Raw genomic sequence first — 21,354 nt, 5'->3', positions numbered from 1 at the left:
CCTTCTGTTTGTTGCAGGTTTTGTCCATTGTAGGTTTTGTCCAGCAAAACTCCCAACCGGAAGAATGAAATTACTCAAGACTTTATTAAGTCAAGAGAGTGAGAGGGCACCGGAGACCAACTCCCTGAGCTCCTCCAGAGCTCTCATATTTATTGCGAATACTCAAACAAAGAATCATAGGAATGAGTAAGGGGCATGGTGTACATACAGGGATGCAGGTCAGCAGTTTCAGTTTGTGGAAATACAGAAACATTATAGTATTAATTTATACTTAAGGAGAAGGTTACACTATTCCAGGAGACAGGAAGTATATAGTTGATAGTACATACAGTTATTTTAAACCTCAATCATGAGCAAGGTTACAATGTTCTGAACAATTGATAATGAAAACCAGACCACCAGAAAGTCTCCATACAATGGTCAAAAATTGTCTTAGTGTGTGAAGCAGCCCAGCTGTTCCCAGCTAAGGACTTAGTCACAGTATTCTGTGAGCTTCAGGAGCTTACTCTATCTGCCTATGCCTGATAAGCAAAGCAAGGGACCTTTAAGGCAAGGGACGAGTTATGGTTTTCCATAAGCACAAGCAGCCCTGAAACTATGACCTTGAGCTAAGCAAAGCAAGCAAAGCCTGTCTCTGCTTTTTATGGCAAGGAGACAGATTGTAGCAGGTTCCTGCTAGCAAAGCAGCTTTAAGGCAACTAAGTTCCATAGATAAGGTGGTGACTGGTGTTCAGAATTCAGCCTTTTGTGCTCTTAGACATTTTGCTTTGAAGTAGCAGGATAAAGACAAATGTAGAAAGCATTGGTTTTGATTATACATTTCTTATGTGCTTACATAAAGGTGAGAATATGATTTGATAAAAGCAATCATTTCAGTATCAAAGTTTGTTAACCCAAGTTTGCACTCCCATGGTTTGTTCCTCAAAGGAACCAAAGAGGGCTACGCATTGCCTAGTTTCTTTGAAGCCCACTGCCTCTTCAGTTGAGTTTTGGGAGAAGTCAGCCAGGCTGTCTCCTCTGTTGTCTGTGAATTCGGGGGCTGTTGTCCCTGCCCCGTGGCGCTCAGCCCACAGCCACCTGCTGCTGATTGCAGGGCGTGGCCGGAGCGGGAGCTGGCAGGGTGCCTGGATTCACAGTATAAGGGAACTTGAGGGAAGCAGGAGGCAGGCAGGAACCTGGGTCGCTTTGACTCCAACCATGGTGACTGCTCTGCTCCCCCTGAGCATTTCCCGCCTGGGCCTGTGGGCTTTTGGACTGATCTTGGTTTTAGGCTTCCTCAAGCTCATTCGTCTGCTGCTACGGAGGCAGATGCTGGCCCGGGCTATAGACAGCTTCCCAGGTCCTCCCACCCACTGGCTTTTCGGGCATGCCCTCGAGGTAAGTGGCCTGGAGGGGGACAGAGGAAGAAAATGGCCTCCTTTCCTTCAGGGAATCTAGCCTAACCCCCTGGGGGCTGTGGAGGGAGACTATGCTTCGGCAGGGGAATGAGGTCCTGGGAGCCGTGGCTTCCATTCAGCTTTCCACTGGATCTCCCCCTCACTCCCACCTTCCAAGCTGTCCTCAGGTGGGGGTCAGGAGTGGGGCGCATTTTGAAGTTGGGGCCCAAGAGGGCCACAGACTCTGTCCCGTCATTCTGAGGTCCAAGGTTAAGACAGAGCTCTGCTAAGTGCTCAGCAATAATCTGGGGAAACCCTGCTAGATAGTCCCATATGACTAGGCAATCTCTTTTAGAGCTTAATCAGCATCCTCTTGTTCCATATAGTATAAAGATTCCCTTTTTTAGGGCAGAAAATAAAAGTGAAGGCAAAGACGCGTGCTCTCACCTGAAAGACCTCCCAGACCATTTAAACTGTTGGTGACCCCAAAGGCAAGGTTCTCCCTGCCATGACCATAGGGAGCCAGGCATCTTCCTGAGTTCAGATTCTGAATAATCCTCCCAGTTATGTCAGGATGGTGGGGCCACCTTAACACCCATTGTCAGGAACACCTCTTAGCTCCCTACATTCATGGGGATCTAGGCCAGAGGTTTCTGAACACGAGGCAAGGGGTAGCTGCATTGGAATCAACTGGGAGAAGCAGATTCCTTGAGTCCCAAACCCTGGAGATCCTAATTAACATATTGGAACTAGGAGTCAATTAAAAAACACCCCGGAGTGTTTTGATCTGCAACCAGGTTTGGGAACTCAGGTATAGCTGCCAAAGATTAAGGCTTTGAGAGAGGAATGGTTACTTTTACTACGTCTTGAGTACACTTTTCCCATTTCTAGGGAATTGCCTTTCCTCCATGGTTGACACTGGGGGTGAGCTTTATGTCGGGGTGAGAACTGCCCAGGCTTATTTTCACCCCTACAAATAACTACCCTCCCAGGATGGCCTAGTGACCTACCTGTATCCAGGAGACACCCAGGAAAGGACAGGATGGGTCAGGGAGATGAATCAGGCCCAGATTCTTCTCTTAAAAAGCTTACTTTCTAGAGGGGAAAACAGACACCAGAGCCTTCCCTGCCCCCAGGTTGGTGGGATGACTAATCAGGATTTTGCATCAGCCCCAGGCTTTGTATCTCAGCACTTGTCCCATAAGGGTGGCATCTTCCGTTTACTTGTTCATCTTCTCCACTTGACCATGACCCCTGGAGGATGGAGATCTGGTCTGACTCTTCCCTGTCCCCTCAGGGTCCAGCTCAAAGCCTGCACAGAGTAGGTATCACTGGATGAACAAACACTGAACGCTGGAGAATAGGTCATGGTATAGATTGAGGAGACAGCGACGGAGAAGACAAGTGGAGGGACGAGGAGGTGTTTGGGGAGGCTTTGCTAAGTACAGGAAAGGCTTCCTTCCTGGGAAGGTTGAGGTCTGACCCTAATGTGGGTATGAGAGGCATTTAGGGAGACCTTCAATCCCTTTCCTCTTGTGTACCCCCCACATCTCCTTGCTTCCATCAAAGCTGGGTTTACCCTCAGCTGGTGGGCTTCCCTAGGACAGAGAACTTGCTCCCCCACCCTCACATCAGAGCTAGCTGCCCTCTTTCCCCTAAGTGCTCCTGCCACTAGAGAGTGTGTAGAGGATTTGGAACACAGTCGAGCTCTGGCTTCTTGGCTCTAACACAAGTATCTGAAGGGCCTTGGCACCAGGAAGGCCAGGCAAGGGCTCTTGTGTACAACAAAGGTTTCCTGGGGAACCATGGCAGGTCCTTTATGCCTCTGCATTCCTCCTGGGCTTGGCACCTCTGCTCTTATTTGTATCCATACCTGAACCTGACAAATGAAGAAGGTGTGGTAGGGATTATCTTTCCTAATGTAAGGATGAGGAAATTGAGGTTCAAAAAGGGCCAGGCACATGCCTATGTCCATACTGTAGCTCAAGAACTGAGTCAAAGCTGGGCTCAGGACTTGTGCCTTTCCATTCAGGACATGATCAGTCCATGCAGAATAACTGCAAGTTTGATTCCCAGGCCAAGTGGTGATGGAAGGAGGAAAGGAGGGAGGAGGACCGGGGGTGGAAGGAAGGGCCTAGGGGAGAGGAAGAGCTGTCCATCAGGATGAACTTCTCCCTTCTTGCTCTCTAATTATAGTCTGTCCTCTACCTGTCATCCTCCTCAATTCTTAGAATGTGTTGCCTTCAGGCGGGGTCACATCTTATTCTTCCAGGTCCCCTTCATTCCACTCTGGGGCCCAGGGAGGACCTTGCACATAGTAAGTGCTCAGACATATTGTTGGCCTGAGGTTGGGGCCCCCAGGAGGGGCCCACGAATCTGACCTGTGTTGGAGGGGAGAAAGGGAGAAAGCCAACTCCAAGCTCAGGAAAGGTGATGCCCTGAGGCTGTAGTCCTCTTCATTGACCCTGCGCATTGCTGGGGCAGTTCCCTTGACCTTGTAGTAAGGAGCCCTGGTCTGGGGCTCTGGCTCATTTTCACTCAGCAGACATTGATCATGGGCCTTCACTGTGCTTCCCTTTCTTTGTCAGTTATATGGAGAAAAGCATTTTTACCTTGCCGGGTTAGAAGAAGACCAAAAGAGTTAAAGTACAGGTACTTTGCAAACTGCTGGGAAGATAGATGTCAGGTGTTAGGTCATTGTAGAGGGATTCACTTTCTTTATCCTCTTCCTTCCTTCCAAATCAATTCAGTCTTTGGGAGCTAGATAAGTTCCCTCTTTCCCCATGCAACTAGCATTGTCTGATCAATTACTCCCTCTGCTGAGGCCAGAGGAGGAAGAAACAAGACTAGAGCAGCTGTAGAGGAACCCAGTCTGTGGGAGAGACTGCTCTGGATCCTTGGGCCCAGGGTGAGTCCTAGAAGATCTGGATGTAGCAGCTTGAGGAAGTGCGGAAGGAGGGCAGGAGACTACCGATGCAAAGGGAGAGTCTGGAAAGAACATTGAATATCTAAGAAATGAATTCGCTCAACAGATATTTGTTTCTAGGTCTAATATGTGCCTGTGTTAGTAGCTCTGTGCTTCTGGAGGGGTGAGAGGGAGGGAGCTGGGAGTGGGTAGCGGTGGTCACATGGGATCTTGCAGGCTAAGTCAAAAGGCTTTACTTGGTTCTGAGTGCAATGGGGGACCATGGAGGGGATTCACTCAAGGGAGTGACAGGCTCAGATTTGTGTGGTAGAAAGATCACTTTGGCATTGGGGCAAAAGACTAGATTGGCAGAGACTAGTAGGAGGCAGGGAGAGCAGGCAGAGACCAAGGCCACAGTCTAGGCAGATGTTGATGGAGTGAGCTGGTGGGACGTAGAGCAGTGGGAGGCGGAGCAGGCTGTCTTGGAGTCGTGGGTGGTGGGGGAGGGAGGCATTAAGGCCTCCACTGTAGCCAGATGTGACGATGTCAGTGAATCCCCCTTCATGCACTAGGAAAAGGGGGCACAGGATCGCCCTGGGAGCTTTGTTAGACTGTGGCATCGACATAGCTGGCTCAGAGCGGAATCTGGCAAAGTCATCTAAAGGGAGAAAGGACTCCTTGAACCACAAGACTGAGTTGTAACTAGGAGGAATGAGTTTTTATGTCTAAGTGTAAACAGGCGGGGATCTGAGACCCAGAAAGAGGAGGCTTAGGTGCTCCGACAGAAGGCACCTGTCAGTGTCTGGTTCTGGACTCGCAGTGTTTCCTGGCAGGACCTTCCCTTCCCACCCCCTGCCTCTGGCCTGCCCACCACCTGCCAGAACTGCTACATTTGGCTCTCTTAGTTCTGGTTTGCTGATTCCGATGTAAGTCACTTGGTCGTTGTGCAGGGTAGAAGGTCAGCCTCCCCAGGGCACCTCACTTAGTATCACTATGAATCGTGTGGAAAACACCATTCCTTGTTTCTGGCTGTTATCAGCAAGGATGGTGGTTCTATTCCTAGGTATAGGCGGATGGGCAGATTTGGGGGGCAGACATGCTGTGTTCACTTTTGGAAAGGCTGGGTCTGAAGGGCCTGGAAGATGTCATGCAGAGATGTCCAGGGGGTGGCTGGTCTGGAGCTCAGGGTAAAGGTCAGCTGGGACATGCTATCAATTTAGGAACCAGTGTCAGGTAGATGGTAAAGGAAACCATGGGAGAGGGTGAGAGCTTACAGGAAGGAGGTGCCACATGGGAGGAGGCCAAGGGCCAGATTGTGAGGAGCCGCAGTCTTTGATTAACAAATGATGAGTGAGGAGCAGCTGAGAGGGGCTATCAGGAGAGGTGGGAGGACATCCAGGAGAGAGTTCAAAAAACAGGGGGAAGTCGACCATGTCCCAGCAGCTGCCAGAACTTCCTAGAGTTATCACTGTCTGGGACTGTGTGACTGATGTGTTTGACTCTTGTTAATTTCCTTTCTTTCCATTTGGAATGTAAGTTTGAGGAAGGCAGGGCTCTGTCTTATTCACACTGTGTCCCCAGGAACTAGCACCATGCCTGGCACTTAGAGTTATTGCTTCATGCCCATTTGTTGACTGCATGACCCAACTCAGTGCAGCAAAGCGCAGGGTGAAGACCAATGTCGGCAAACCCTTGGACTCTCGGGCACTTCTTGGGCCCATGCCCTCCTGTCTTCTTAGGTGTTTGGATGTTTCCCTGTGCTCTCCTCCAACCTGGTTATTCCTGGAGCTGTAGTTCATCTTTTGTGTAGAAGACAAGGAGGTGTTCAGGGGGCAAAACCTGGCCTCTGGAACAGAAAGACTTGGGCGTGAAAGTCGTATGACCTTGGGCAAGGCCCACCATACTTCCTAGCCAATACTTGGTGGCTAGAAGAGTCGTGGTGACCCATGTCATTCTCGCCCAAAGTTTCTCTGCTCCTTCTTTGAGCCAGGAGTTCCTTCTGGGTGTTGTGTGTTTCACCTGTGTTCACATATACCTGTGTAGTAGTACACTGGTCCCTGAAAGGAAGTAATGAGGGTGAAATCACCTATTTGTCACTAGAGTTGGGGGAAAATCATTTGGGACATTACACATAGATGCCTTTCCTCCGAGGCTCCCCATGGCTCTCTGCTCAACATCATTGTTGAATCTCTAAAGAGTTTGTGTAGCTTGAGCCCATTTTCCCCCAACTGATTTTTATAGTTCTTTCAGAGATGCCCCACCTTCACAACTTTAGTTGGGTCTTCTCAGCAGGCACTCCTAACCCTTTAGCTTTGAACACACAGCTTTGCTGTCCTTGATACTGACTAGGGCTCACGCACATGCTGAGTGCTAACCAATTTGGTGTGTGTTGGGGCAGTGCCCATAGGGTGGGAGAGGCTGAGACTAGGGCACCCACGAGCACGTAGGGACGGCCATCCTGGAGATGAGCAGACCCAGGAGGATCTGGCCCCCAGCTCCCAGTGGGCAGTGGTAGCCTGTGTGGCCTCGGGGAGTGGAGCAGGGATCCATGGGGAAGGCCATGGGCAGACAGCTTTCAGTGAGGTGACTAAGAAGTCCTTAAGGAATTAAGACAGTCCAAAGATGGTTTGGCAGTTTTGAAAAGTAGTAAGTTTCTTGTCGCTAGAGATGCTTGAGCTCTCAGGGCAGGGACTCACACACGGTGAAGGAGCTGGCCAGGCAACTCTGGGTCCTGGGAATTGGAGATCAGCATGACCTGGCCTCAAGGGAGCTCCAAAATGCTGAGGAAGAGGAAAGCCCTTCCCTCTCCCCTCCCTAACGGGTTGTTCTTCTATCCCCATTTTGTAGGCAGCTTTATGTTTTCTCAACCACCCCCGCCCAGCCCCGCGCTGCTGCCTGCTGTGAGAGCTGTGGCTGCAGCAGATGGGCTAAGCTCCATTCACCCATGGAGCTTCAGTTCAGCGGGCTGATGGCTTGGGCAGGCTTGTTAACCGGGGATGCAGCAGAAAGTGCCTCAGTCAGGATCCCAGTCTGTCCGTTTCACTCCAGACGGTTCTCTTTGGTCTGTGGGGTGCGCTGTTCCCACCTGTAAGTGGGGGCTGTGGGTGATGAGGTGATGCTGCAGTCCCTTTCAGGTCTGTTCCTCGGAGCAAAACTTCTCCGATTCTGGGGGAGCAGAGAAGAGAGTGCTGCCTGTGCTCGCTCTTCCTACTCCCTTCCGTTGTTTATTCCTGGTGAGGTTGACACAATGTGTGAATGTGAGGATGAGGGCTTGTGGCTGTGGGGCCAGGATAAGTGAATTATTTCCACAACTTGCTCCTTCCCTGCTTCCTTCCTTCTGCAGAAAAACAAGCTGTCCCAGACCTCAGAGTTCTGTAGGTGTCCCAGCTTGGGTAATCTGAGGACGGATTTGAGGCATCCAGTTGTGTAACCCAGTGAAGCCAGCCAGACATCCATGTGACCACCCCCAACCAACCCCCCCCCCCCCGAGAGAGGATGCCCCAGTCCTTTTGATGGGCTGCAGCTCCACTGGTGAGGCTGGGTGCTGAGAGCTATCCTCACGCCTACCAGGTTCCTGGGGTGATCCAGGGCATGCAGGAGAAGGCTGGGCATGGGGAGGCCGGGCAGCTCAAGCTGTGAATGTGTTAGCAAGAGGTCAAGGTCTCCTGTCAGAGGTGGAAATGTTGCAGGGGGGCATGTTCATGGCTGATGAGAAGGCAGGTGGGGGCTCAGATGAACCAGAGCAGCCAAGGGTTCCTTCCCACCCTGAGATCCTGTGAGTCTGGATTCTTGGTGACTTAAGCTTTTCCCCATAGCCTGTCAGTGAGGCTCCCTGGACCAGGGAGGGATGGAGAGAAGGGGAACAACCATGGTGATCAGAAAGTTGGTAAGGAAAACCCAGGAAGTCACCTGGAAAAATAAGAGAAATGCAGGGGGAAGGGGGCTCTTCCACGGACACTAACCAGGAAGGAGGCAGGAAAGGAGTCAGGGTTGCCAGAAAGAAGGTTCCCTTTTACCTATGGGTGGAGACGATGCTGAGCAATTGTAACCATCTGGACATTGCGTTCACAAAGGCAGTGAAAATTCTTGATGTTGAACTCAAGATAATGAGTTCAGAGTCAATGAGGGAGGGGCTCTCTGGGGAGATTATAATGGACTCTACAGCCTGGAAGGGGAGGAACCCCGGAGAAGGTAGAGAAGGGTGGCTGGAGACCAAAGAAGCCAGGTCCAGTCCCCAGGGCCCTTGGGGGAAGTGACTTGGGGCAGACGAGGATACCTGGGGGCTACATTTTCACATGCCCTGTGTCCTTCTTCAAAGCTGTTTCCTGGAAGATACCACACAGATTCCTTGAGTGGCTACGAAAGGGAACTTTATGGGGAGGGAAAGCAGGGCCAGTCCTTGCACAGACCTCATCGTGAATGGCACACCTAGGATGGTGCAGTGCACAGCATGTGCAGCTGAACACAGCAACCTCGAGAGGCTTCAGTGTGCGGAAGAGAGGGTGGGGATCCAACCCAAGTCAGAGCACCGCTAACTACAAACAATGGGCAAGTCAGTTCACATCTCTGAGCCTCAGTTTTCTCATCTGTAGAAAGAGAGTAATTGTCTGCTCTGTATCAGACACAGGAGGCAATCTAGGAATTCACTCACACGTACCTGAGTAGAGGAGATACTCAGTTCACATCTGTTTCCTTCCATTCCCCATGTCAAGAGAAAAAAATATAGAAACGAGCAGTGAATCTGGACATTGGCCAGAGCCGGCAGGCTAGGGCTCACTGGGAAAAACAAAAAGAAATCTGCAGTGTTGTTTACCACACAGGGAGTGCTGGTGGTGACCTTTCTTTGACTCCACAGATTGAGCGAGACCTTTGGCTGGTTCCTCATGGGACTGTCTCTGGCCAGCATCTAGATTAGCCAGATGCTTTGTATGTTTTTCCCCTCCTTTTGTGTCTTCCTTCTTTGTCATGTCCTTTATTCATTCCATTCATTCAGCACATGGTTTATCAAGCACATACTGTGTCCCCCTGCTGAGCTCTGTGGTGACCTGGGAATGCCACACATGTGATCTGTGCACTTGGGAAACTCACAGCCCAGGAGTGGAGTTGGGGGTCTTGGGTGTGAACCCCAGCTCCATTGCGAACTAGCCATGTGACTGAGCTTCTGGTCCTCATCTGTGAAGTGGGAATTATGACGATAGTGCCTATCTTATAGAATTTTCTGAGGGTTCAATGAGAGAATTTGTGTAGCAGGATTAGCTCAGTGTCTGAACACATCAAATGCTCAGTGAATGTCAATGTTAGTTTCATTAATTTTTTTTTTGTCATGGATAGAAATGTGAGTAAGGTTCTAACAGTGCCAGAGAGGCCCAGAAGAGGCAGAGATGTCTGTTGGTGGAAGGTTAGAGAAGTTCCTGGAGAAGGGCGTTCAGGCTTGGTGTTGAGGAACAAGCAGAATGTCCACAGGCGTTTTGGAGTACAGGGTAGCTTAGGAGCAAGGAATGGTATAAGCAAAGGCACAGAGGTGATGCCACAACCCAGAGGGCTGTCTTACTTTTAAACATTCAGACTCACAAGGCTACCAGAGGCACAGTTAGCATCTACTCCAAGGATATGGGCAGCTGGCCAGCAAGGCAGTGTCAGACATCCCTCACAACATCCACACAGACATCAGTGATCCACCTGCTCCTCAGGGGCTGGCCAGGGACAAGAAGCTGGGATTCCCATCATGAGTGCGGGTCCACCTTGTTTTAGAATCCCCCAGTCCTACAGAATCCCCATATTCACTAACAGTCCCAGGGTCCCTACAAGGGTCATGCACATTACAAGAGTCACCACACTCAGGGAAGCCCAAGGTGTGGTGTCCCCATTGGATGTTCATGGTTCTTCCCAGTCCAGATGTTATTTACCAACCAGGGTTCATTTTGGCCATAGCCACATTGCCTGGCAACAGAACTGACATTCTACCATTGTCAAATTTTCCAGGGGAACAGAGTTGGAGAGTGTAACCCAAGGTCAGTTCCCATATGACAGGGGACAAGGTTTAGCTAATCCTTTACTCACAGGTGGAAGTATCTCAGGGCATGTTCAGAGCACATTCTTTAGTGCAATTTGTGAGCATTTTGAAAGAAGATGTGGCAGGAGATGCAGGGACAAGGTTTGGAGGAAGATGTCAGGGACAGTAGGCTTGAAGGGGAGGAGACTTCTAGTTGAGAGCTTACCTTATGCAGAATCCAATGCTAGGTCCTTAAAGACATTATATCAGTTAAGGGCCTTGAATGCCACACATGACCTAAACTAATATTACACGCACTCCGCATGATCTCATTAACATCACAGTGATCCCAGGAGGTAGATATTATCACCCCTACTTTACAAATGAGGAGAGGAAGATTCAGAGAACCTAAAAGTTCACCATCTGAAAAATGGGGGAGATCAATATTCAAACCCAGGCTTGTCCAACTCCAAAGATTGTGGGCCACGGGGTCAGCTTTCTTTGGTTCACAGCCCAGCTTCCTTACAAGCTGTGAGTCCTCGGGAAACAACTTCAGGTCTCTGTACCTGAGTCTCCTCTTCTGAAAAATAAGACCTCATAGAGTTGTTGTAAAGATTTGATGGGTCAAGATGTAAGATGCTTAGAAGAAGGCCTGGCACACAGAGGGTGCTTAATGACGACTAGCTCTTTCTATATCTCCCCAAACTGGAGCTCAGATTTTATTCTGAGGCCCATGGGCAGGCCACTGAAGGGTTTTAAGTGTATCTCAGAAACACTCTCTCCAGATAGGGAAAAATGGATAAATATGTAATGGTATATCCCCACACTGGCATACTAGGCAGTTGTTAAAAATACTGAGGCACTAGTTAATGGCACTAGTTTGAAAGGAAGGACAAGATACATTAAATGAAAAACGGCAGGTTTTGGAAAAATATTTATCATATACTCTATTTACACAAAACACCTCTGGGTGAGTAGATGTGGCCAGAAAAACCTCTGAAGAGCACACACTACCCTCTAGATGGTCTCTCCAACCTCCTCTCAGGCCACTGTCCACCACGTGGCCGCTCCTGGGAGACACCAGGCTTTTACCTACTCAAGAGACTCTGTACTTGCTGTTCCCACTGACTGGAAGGCTCTTCCCTTACTCTTCACACGGTCCGCTCCTGACCATCCTTCCACTTTGACCTGGAATGTCCTCTCCAACAAGAGGTCATCCTGGACCCCTCTGTCTAAGCAGGTCCTCCCTGTCGGTCTCTCTCGCAGGACTGATTATTTCCTGCTTAGTGCTTACTCACTACTGTCCGTAGTCATTTTACTTTGCTGTGCACCTGTTTATCATCAGTTTTCCTCTCAAAGAATGAAAGGGCCAGACCATGTTTATCTCATTCCCTTGAGACAGCTAGACAGTGCCGTGCACACAGTAGGTCCTTAATAGAAATGTGTTGCATGACTTAACAGGGGTGGAATTGGGGTGGCTTCTCTAGTGCACAACAAGCTGGTACTACCTTTCTAATGAAAACCTTTAACGCTGAAAAGAAATGTTGTTCCAGCTGCAGCCTTTGAGGGTTGGTGGCAGGTACCAGATGGAAGTCGGCTGGCCAGTGTGGGGCTGCTGAGCTGAGTCAGGCGCAATAAGAGGACGGCTTGGACTTAGAGCAGTGGCTATGGGGCTGGCGAGGGGACTGAGCCCAGAGATGTGTAGGGCGGGGTGTCTGGCTGGGAGGGGGGTGCAGGAGGAGGCAGGGACACTCCTTCCTGGGCAGCCCTCTGTCTTCCCTGCCCAGGGACATAGGGCCTGGCTGGTGACACTGTTTTCTTGAGTGGCCTGGCCTTCTGTTGTCATTTCAGATCCAGCAGACGGGGAGCCTGGACAAGGTGGTATCCTGGACCCACCAGTTCCCCTACGCCCACCAACTCTGGGTGGGACCGTTCCTTGGCTTCCTGAACATCTACGAGCCTGACTATGCCAAAGCAGTGTACGGCCGTGGAGGTGAAGGCTCCCGGGAGAGGGTGGGGCTTCCTGAGAGCAAAGGATTCAGGGCATCGTGTGGGGAGGTTAAGTCTGGGCAGTTTAGGTCTCCACCCTCTTTATCACTAAGACTCCTCTGGGAATCCTTCAGTCTCCTCTTGATCTGAACTTCTCTTTCTCCTGCAGACCCTAAGGCCCCAGATGTGTACGACTTCTTCCTCCAGTGGATTGGTGAGTGGGTGCCTGCCTCCCTGTCCTTGGTGCTGGGTGAGCAGGATCCTTCCCTGCTCCATCTCTCCCTGCCCAGTCCCCATGCAGATAGTTATTCCATTCACTGGACCACCTGGCCCCCAACTGCACATTCTAATCTCAGCTGCTCAGTGGGAGATAGGGGTAGGGGGTGCTCCGGGCTCCTGGGGAGGTGAGGCTCTGGCACCTTCTCCTGTTAAGGGTGTCTTCTTCCCTGGTCAGGCAGGGCAGAGGCTCTGGACATTGTGTCAGTGTGAGAAAGAGCTTTCTGGAGGAGACGGCACTTGAGGTGATCCCAGGAGATTTTACTGGTGGTGCTAACTAGGACAAGGGCCTGAGGAAAGGAGTGGTGGTAAGACGGAGGCTCGTGTCACCAGAGGCTGTGAGGATGGGTGGCTGGAAGGCAGAGCTGGGTCGTGTTGTTACGAGGCTGGGCAGGTAGGATAGGGGCGGGATTGGGTGGGGCGGCGTGTGCTTGGCTCCAGGCTGCCAGGGGTGGGGCAAGATTATGTGAACTGACTGGCTCCTTTCTCTCCCACCCCTTCCCCAGGGAAAGGCTTGCTGGTCCTCCACGGGCCCAAGTGGTATCAGCACCGCAAGCTGCTCACACCTGGCTTCCACTATGATGTGCTGAAGCCCTATGTGGCCCTGTTCGCTGAGTCCACACACGTCATGCTGGTGAGCTCCCTGTGCTGTGCTGCAGGGCCAGCCCCTCCCCACCCCCAATTTTCCCTGGGGGAGGGCAGTGAGGAGAATCGTTGAGGCCCTGAGGCCCCGCTCTGCCAGCAGCCTTGCTCTGCCTGACACCTGCTGCATGCTGGGGGCTGACAAGGGGCTGAGGCTCCAAGTGGCCAGAGAGCCCTGGCTCTAGTCTCCACTAAGAGACCCAGTCCTCCCTCTTCCCAGATCGAAGGGCTTCTGTGAGACTCCAATAAATCTCTTACTGTAGCAAATCTGAGGGCAGCCTCTATTAGAGAATATTAGGAAGATCTTTCAAATCTAAAGAGATTCTCCTCATTCTTAGCTTAGCACAACTGCCTAAAATAGCATCATCAGCAACTCATCTCTAAAAGGGATGCTGGGGTCAGGGGTCAGGCTCAGAGTCTCAGGGCTGGATAATCTCCAGAGGCTACCCAGGCCAGTGTTTCCCCTTGCAGGAGACTTCTCCCCAGCATCACTGCGGGCCTGACTCACAGACTGTGCAGGGGAGCTCAGCACTCCTCGACCCTCCTCTTCCTGGGGGAAAGCGTCTGTGTGGGCTGTGGGAGGCCTGCCTCCTGGTTCTGCCCTTGGACCCTGAGGCCCTTTCCCACACCCCCACCCCATTCCAGCAGGATGGAAGCCACACCAGAGACGAGGGAGGGAGGACAGGCTGTGGGTCCTCTCCCCATGCACCCAGCCCAGCTGCCCCACCCCCCATATTACCTTCCATCTCTGGGCTCCAGGACAAGTGGGAAGAAAAGGCTCTTAAGAATAAGAGCTTTGACATCTTCAGCGATGTGGGCCACATGGCGCTGGACTCACTCATGAAGTGCACCTTTGGCAAAGGGAACGTCGGCCTGAGCCACAGGTCAGGGGGCCCTTATGGCTGACCGCGGTCTCTACCCAGGCCAGCTCAGAGGGGAGAGGCGGCAGGACTCTAGGCCCCTGGTCTGAGAGGAGATAAGGTCCTACCCTGGGGAGCCCCACTCAGATGGAGCCAGGCCTTTTCCATGGCTTTAGTGGGAGGCTTAAATGGCATGGAGAGGATGGGCAGAAAGTACTGTGGTTGAGGCTGGACTCTGAAACAGAGCCACTCCGGGGCTCTGCCGTGGGTCAGCGTCCGAGCATTCCTCCTCCCTCTGCTGTGCAGTGACAATAGCTATTACCTGGCGGTGAGCGATCTCACTCTGCTGATGCAGCAGCGCATCGATTCATTCCAGTACCATAACGACTTCATCTACTGGCTCACCCCGCACGGCCGCAGGTTCCTGCGGGCCTGCCAGGTGGCCCACGACCACACAGGTAGGCTTTTCCTGCACAGCCCACACACAGGAAGCCAAGGTTCTGGTCCCTGGGGGGCCCCTCCCATCACAGGCTCTCAATTCCCCATCAGACAGAGGGTGGGTCCCCAGGCAGTGACATCCTGTGCTCCTGGCCTAGACCAGGTCATCAGGGAACGGAAGGCAGCCCTGCAGGATGAGAAAGAGTGGAAGAAGATCCAGAACCGGAGGCACCTGGACTTCCTGGACATCCTCCTGGGGGCTCGGGTGAGTGCAATGTTGCCTACCCCTACTTGAGGACTGCCCAAGAGGTCTTCAGACCATCCTTCTGGGACAGGGCTCACCAAACAGCAGCAGGGGCTGTTAAGCATTTTCTTCCTCTTTCCCTAGCAAATATGACCTGTTCCTTGTCCCACGATACCTGTCAGCAAAGGCTCAGAGGTGGGAAGGTGCAGGGTGTGGCTGGCTCTGGCACTGGAGAGAGATGTAGTAGCAGGGAGGCGGGGTCAGATGCCAGAAAGACTGAAGACCAATTCAGGCTTCTGAAATGCTGAAGAAACTTAGCACCTTAGTATCTTAGTTATACATTTACTCATTCATTCATTCATTCATTCATTCATTCACTTATTCAGTTGGTCCTTTACTCACTCCACAAACTCATTGAGTCCTACCCTGGGTTAGTTCCCAACACAGAAGATGAGAAAGCCCTGGCCCTGCCTTCTGGATGCTCACAGTCTAGTAGAGGAGACAGGAGGTGGACATTGACAAAGATCTCTTCCCCCTCCAGGTGGCATTCTGTGTGTCAAATGAGCAGGGCTTACAAGGCTGGGTAAAGTCATAGGTCACTTGGCCACAAGGATCAAAGAAGGCTTCCTGGAGTAGGAGGCATCCAGGCTGGGCCTGAGAGAACAGATAAGAATCTGGGGGAAGATCCTGACCCCAGTCTGAAAAGAAGCTTTCCCTCCCTCCCTCGGACCTTCATTTGACAACTACCATTATGAGTCCTTGCTGGTACCTACCTCAGATGCCTTGGGCTGTCCCATTTTGCCTCCCGACCCAGGATGAAGATGGGATCAAACTGTCAGATGCAGACCTCCGGGCCGAGGTGGACACATTCATGTTCGAAGGCCATGACACCACCACCAGTGGCATCTCCTGGATTCTCTACTGCATGGCTCAGTACCCTGAGCACCAGCATCGTTGTCGGGAGGAGATCCGTGAGATTCTTGGGGACCGAGACTCCATCCAGTGGTGAGTGAGGCTGTAGGTGAGCCCAGTCTGTTCTGCTCCCCAAAGACAGGGCAAGGCTGTGCTTATGATGTCTGGTGTCATCTGTGATGACACAGGGCCATCCTAGAAACCAGGTAAGGGCAGAGGCCCTTGTCCTTTTCTCTCCAATGCTGTAGCTTTTAGGGGAGCTGTGCGTTGACACACCCCTGAGCCCAGTCTCCCACAACGGATCCTTTTCAGATGTGAGTCATGTAGAGAAGGCTGATTTCTCATGTGCTGACTTCCTCTGATGGCAGAACCTGACTACCTTTCTGGGTTCCTGGATAGAGCAGGGAGCGTTGGGAGAGAAAGATTTGGAAACTGGGGATGAACAGAGCTAGGGTAGCCCGGGGAGTTGATTCCCTCCCACATAGTCTTTGGATGGCCATGTGCAGCCTCGAGACTCCTCTGATGAAGAAGAAAAGGCTGTTTCCCAAACTCCATCACTTAAAAATTTTTGATTGTTTTTTGTTTCTTGGTTCAAATGTGAACTCATTAATATGACACTGATTGATGCTAACCTCTCTCTGCAGAATGACCTTTGGCAGTCTCCCACAGGCTCCTCTCCCACCCTCATGCCTTCTCTTCCTGCCTCCTCCCCTCAAGACTTCGGGTCCTGTCAGCTGTTTCTCTGGGGTCCTGTGCTACCTCCAGCCCGGGGTTAGGGTGCACACAGCAGGGGCACAGAAAATGCTCAGTTGAGGGGAGAAACTCTATTTTTTATTGAAGTATAGTTGCTGTACAAAATTATGTAAGTTACAAGTGTACAACATAGTGACTCACAATTTTTAAAGATTATACTCCATTTATAGGTATTATAAAACATTGGCTATATTCCCTGTGTTGTGCAATATATCCTTGTAGCTTATTTTATACCTAACAGTTTATACCTCTTAATGAGGGGAGAAATTTTAGATTCGCTGAGGGAGACTGACCTATAATTCCAGAATCTGGGATTTGAAGGATGTGGTTTTATTGGTTGGACGTTGGAAACCTCCTAGGGTGTCCGACCATGTGCCAGGTGCTGTTAGGGGTGTGGGTGAGGTGAGGAGGGTGAGGTGAGGAGAGGGAGGAGCCAAGTTGTTGGCCTCGGGGAATTTTTAGAAAAGCAAACTGACATAACCAGATATCTAGAGAAAACCACAGAATGGGGTAAGATTGAGTGGCCTCATGTCAAGGGCAGAGGAATCAAAAGGGCCGGGGCTTGAGCTGGCTTTCTAAGGGGGCGGGAAGCTCAGATCAGCAAAGGGTGAGCTGCGAACTCCACTTTGAGTGACAATGTGAACACTGCCCAGGAGCAGGGAGTTGAAACATTTATTGATTTTATCTCCGCATCTTTCCATCTCGAACTTGAAGCAACTTAAAGGATACTTATGCAATAAAATAATAGAAAAAATGAGGATGGGGGAAAACCCTAGAGTTTAGGGCTCTGAAACAAGGTGTTGCACAGTAGTTGTAGTTGGGCCGCTTTTGGGTCTGAGCTTCCTAGCGGCAAAATGGAGAAGATACAACCACTTCAGGAGGCATCATTCAGACAGACGACGATGCTGATACAGATGCATTTCCACCCCACAACCCCGCCCAAGCTTGTCACCGTTTATGCATTTATTACTTCATTCGACCAGTGTCTATCAGCCCCTGTTGCTTTCCATTCCCGCTCCGCAGGGGAAATCAAGCAGAACCTAAAGATCTATCCCTTGTGGGGTTTCTGGGGGGCCCTGAGAGACCCAGGAGTGACCTTGATGGCCAGCTGCACATACACCTTCAAGGTCATGTGCTTTCCCTTCCCAGCAGTGAAGATGAGGGAGGGGTGGAGAAAAGCAGAGCCAGAACCCCTGGGTCTGAGTGGCCACCCCACGTCCAGTCTGGCCTGGACTCTGGGAGCTCGCACATCCCTCTGACTCTCGGGTGTGTGGTGGTGGTGAAGGGGGTGTCGGGGCTGGGCCTGCCCTCCTGCAGGACCCTGTTGCTCCCCATCCCAGAAAGGCCTGGTTGTGTTGCCGGCAGGGATGATCTGGGGAAGATGACCTACCTGACCATGTTCATGAAGGAGACCTTCCGCCTCTACCCGCCTGTGCCGCAGGTGTACCGTCAGCTCAGCAAGCCTGTCAGCTTTGTGGATGGCCGCTCTCTCCCCGCAGGTGGGATTGGGTGGATCTGGGGGTGGAACCGGAGTCCTTGTGGATGCTCTCTGTACTTTTGCATTGGTGGGGAGAAGCCCAGGCTCTGTGTTTGGCCTGCGTCCATATCCTAGCGCCACAGTGTGTGGGTGAATCCCTCTACCTCTAAGTCTCTGCTCTCTCTCCTGTCAAAGGAGGGTGAGAAGTGTTCCTGCCTTACAGGGTTGCTGTCAGGATTAAAGAGACAACATTCTTCAGGGCTGTCATGTACCACCCTGAAGGTTGTGCCCTGAACAACTTCAGGAGGCATCATTCCATTCGACTGTGATGCTGTGCAGTGTACAACCTGTACAACTGTATGTGGTAGCTTTGTAAGGAGTGTTTAACTCTGGATCTGGCACATAGTAAGCACCCAACGAGTGGTAGCTGTTACTATTGCTAGCATAACATCGTGAATAAAGACGTCCCTTGAGAATCAGTTACTGGAAAATACAAAGTATGTAATAGTCTTTGCCTGTCCTTCCTCGTGGTAGATGGATTCAGCTCTCTCTCTCTCTTTTTTTTTTTTTCCTTTCTTTCCATTTTATAGATGTCTGTGTTGGGTGCTGTGCCCAGTGCTGGGTCTATGAGAAGTGGGTGTGAGATGATCAAAAGCACTTTGCTGTGTTGAGAGTGGCGATGAACTTTGTCACTGGCAGTGCTCAGGCAGGGGCTTGGGCTGAGTTAGGGGGACACTGGAGGATTCTCGCTCTGTTAGGAGGCTGGCTTGGCTGTCCCAAGACCATCTGGTCACCAGGCCTCTGCTCTGTCCACAGGCAGCCTGATCTCTCTGCACATCTATGCCCTCCATAGGAACAGTACAGTGTGGCCCGACCCTGAGGTATGCCATCCCAGGGCCCAGAGGTCAGATGGGGTGGGTGGCTGTGGGGTGAGCACCACCAGCCCTGGACTTGGCAGGTATTTAAGCAAGGCTTGTCCCCTCAGGTCTTCGACCCCCTGCGCTTTTCTCCTGAGAATATAGCTGGACGCCACCCCTTTGCCTTCATTCCCTTCTCTGCTGGGCCCAGGTAAGGAGAGCCCGACATCCCTGGTCCTCTGGACCAGGGAGGTGAGGATGGAGGATGTTGCGGGGCAGGCATCATGAGGGGGACCTTGCGGGGTGTGTGGTGATCCTGATGTAGGGGAAGTTCTAGGGACCTTCTCCTTGCCATTAGCACATTGATGTCCCTGGCCAGTGGGGTGGGTGAGTCATTCCAAGACAGACCCCTAAGCCACAGCTCACAGTGTGAGTCTACCTGGTTTGGGACCCTCACCATGCTCCCAAGATCTGTTTCCTAAGCCCAGGTCAATCTCAATCAGTCAATTATTCATCCAAAAATAGTTACTGATTTCTGTTGGCTATTGACAGCATGGGATTTCATCACTCTGGGCACTCCACAGCCTGATGTCATTTTGTGCTGCTCACTGCAGGAACTGCATTGGGCAGCAGTTTGCCATGAACGAGATGAAGGTGGTCACGGCCCTCTGCTTGCTCCGTTTTGAATTTGCCCTGGACCCCTCGAAGGTGCCCATCAAGCTGCCCCAGCTAGTCCTGCGTTCCAAGAATGGTATTCACCTCCACCTGAAGCCGCTGCGCCCGGGCTCTGGGAAGTAGCTCTGCAGAGAGTAGGGCCCCAGACTGCCCAGGCTGGAACTTCTCCCTGGGCCCTACCCTCTCCAAGCTGGGTTGTAGAGTAACTGTGCTCCCCTGTCTTCCCCAGGCTTGCAGATTAGTAGGGGAGTGCCATGAAAACATGTGTGTCTGTACATGCTTATTATGCATATATTCCAGAGCTCACTCATTCATTCATTCAACAAACATATGGTGAATACCTCCTTGCTGCTAGAATCTTCATTTATCCCCCATAATTTTCCATTGTCAGAGTCTGTGTCACAGTCACTTGGTGCACTAGGCACGTAGGCTTTGGCTGGGGAAGGTGGCAGAGTTCATCAGAGGGAGGCTTCCCGGAAGAGATGGTGCTTGAATCAGGCCTTGAGGCACGCTGAGTAGGAAGGTGCAAAGAAGGACTTTTGGAGAGGGCCTCAGGCTGGGGCCACATGGTGAACAAGTGATCCTTCCCCAGTAGTCACTGCGGCAACTGCCTGATGTCTGGGGAAACATACACCAGGGTTCAAGTTGAAGGCCATTAGTGGGCTCCAATCCAGGAATTAGACAGATGTGGAAGGGAGGGCACTGAACCCTGAGGGGAGGGGCAAGAGAGAGGAACTCTAGCCCTGGGACTTGGGGATGGCTTTATGTTGCCCTGGAGATGGGCCATCAGGAGACACATTCTTCCTGCTATTGACGCTTCCCTCTCGGAAGAAGGTCCCAGCCCTGGAAGGTTGGCCATGGGCCACGTGCTCATTCCTGCAAAGCCCTGTCAAGACCTAGATCTCCTTGCCCACCTGAGGTTGGGATGCACAGGCCTCTGCCAGAGTGTCCCCCATGCCACCAACTTTCCCCTCTGTCCTGGCTCTGAACAGACCTTTCTCTGCACAAGGGAAGAAATGTTTTCAATGAGCATCACCAGGGAGCAGAGTCCAAAATCATAGCTATCTCTGGCCCACAGACTTGTCACCCAAGTCTGAGATGTGTCTACTCGTCTCATCTCTGGATTGTCCAGAGGCCTGTGAAGCAGGACTGGAGGAGGCCATTACCCCTCGTCAATAGTAAGAGAAGGAACCTGCCAAGGCGCTCATCAGGGAGGAGCTTGAGCTGAGGCCTTGTGACTCTGGCCCCTTATGACTAAGACGCACGGGTAGAAGTGCGTCTCTTTCTGGGGCCATGTCAGTGGGAACCAGAGCTGAGAGCTCTGGAGCCAAAAATGTACAAGACAATGAATTTCTAAAGCAAACTCCCAGGTAACCACAGCTGAGGTCAAGGAATATAGAGTATGGTTTCTCAGGTGTATCTTTTGTCTCACCTGAGACAGGTCCCTGTGGCACTCCTGCCATTGTCAGTGCACAGTGGTGACCGTCTACGTATGTGTCGTTGGCAGTGTGCATATGAGCATGAACACGGCCCAGGGCTTTTCCATTGCCTGGAGCCAGCAGGATTCACTTCTTAGTCACTCTCTTCACCCCTGTAAAATCTTGTGTTAAGAGCACACATCCCTGGCTGGCCACTCAGAATGTTAACTTCCCATTCTCTCATGCAATGAGCATGACAAGCTGAGCCCTTCTGTACCACCTGATGCAGGGGACCTGTCAGGTTTTCTGTCCAGGACTTTCCTGGCTAACTCTCCTGCCTTCCACCCTGGTCACACACTGAATGTCCATCTGACCCTTGTCAGAGCAAAAGGAAGTAGCCCTGGACTTTGGAGGCCAGGGATGAGGCCGAAGGTCCCGGTTGCTGGTACGGGCTGGGGGAGGTGCCCCTTCAAGGAGGCACGTGGTGGCATCACCCCACAGTAGAGGGCTGCAAGGAGGTGTCCTGTGGCATCCAGGGCC

The 21,354-nt window shown here is 51.6% G+C and overlaps 1 protein-coding gene across 2 annotated transcripts; it reads left to right on the top strand.

The window, feature by feature from the left end:
• Positions 1–1,166: 1,166 nt before the first annotated feature.
• Positions 1,167–19,738, top strand: LOC105092930 (cytochrome P450 4B1). Of its 2 annotated transcripts, XM_010984707.3 has the most exons (12): positions 1,167–1,377; positions 12,125–12,266; positions 12,432–12,476; positions 13,045–13,172; positions 13,940–14,064; positions 14,347–14,498; positions 14,637–14,743; positions 15,537–15,727; positions 17,753–17,886; positions 18,681–18,745; positions 18,850–18,932; positions 19,336–19,738. In XM_010984707.3, the coding sequence occupies exons 1-12, from the start codon at positions 1,198–1,200 to the stop codon at positions 19,517–19,519; spliced, it is 1,536 nt and encodes a 511-aa protein (XP_010983009.1). In that variant the 5' UTR covers positions 1,167–1,197; the 3' UTR covers positions 19,520–19,738. The 2 variants fall into 2 exon arrangements, with proteins under 2 accessions (XP_010983009.1, XP_031320928.1); XM_031465068.2 differs by lacking the exons at positions 1,167–1,377; positions 12,125–12,266; positions 12,432–12,476 and adding an exon at positions 12,750–12,846.
• Positions 19,739–21,354: the final 1,616 nt, after the last annotated feature.

Source organism: Camelus dromedarius, chromosome 14, assembly GCF_036321535.1.
Source record: "Camelus dromedarius isolate mCamDro1 chromosome 14, mCamDro1.pat, whole genome shotgun sequence".
NCBI lineage: Eukaryota > Metazoa > Chordata > Mammalia > Artiodactyla > Camelidae > Camelus > Camelus dromedarius.
This window is presented reverse-complemented; position numbering and strand designations above follow the sequence as displayed.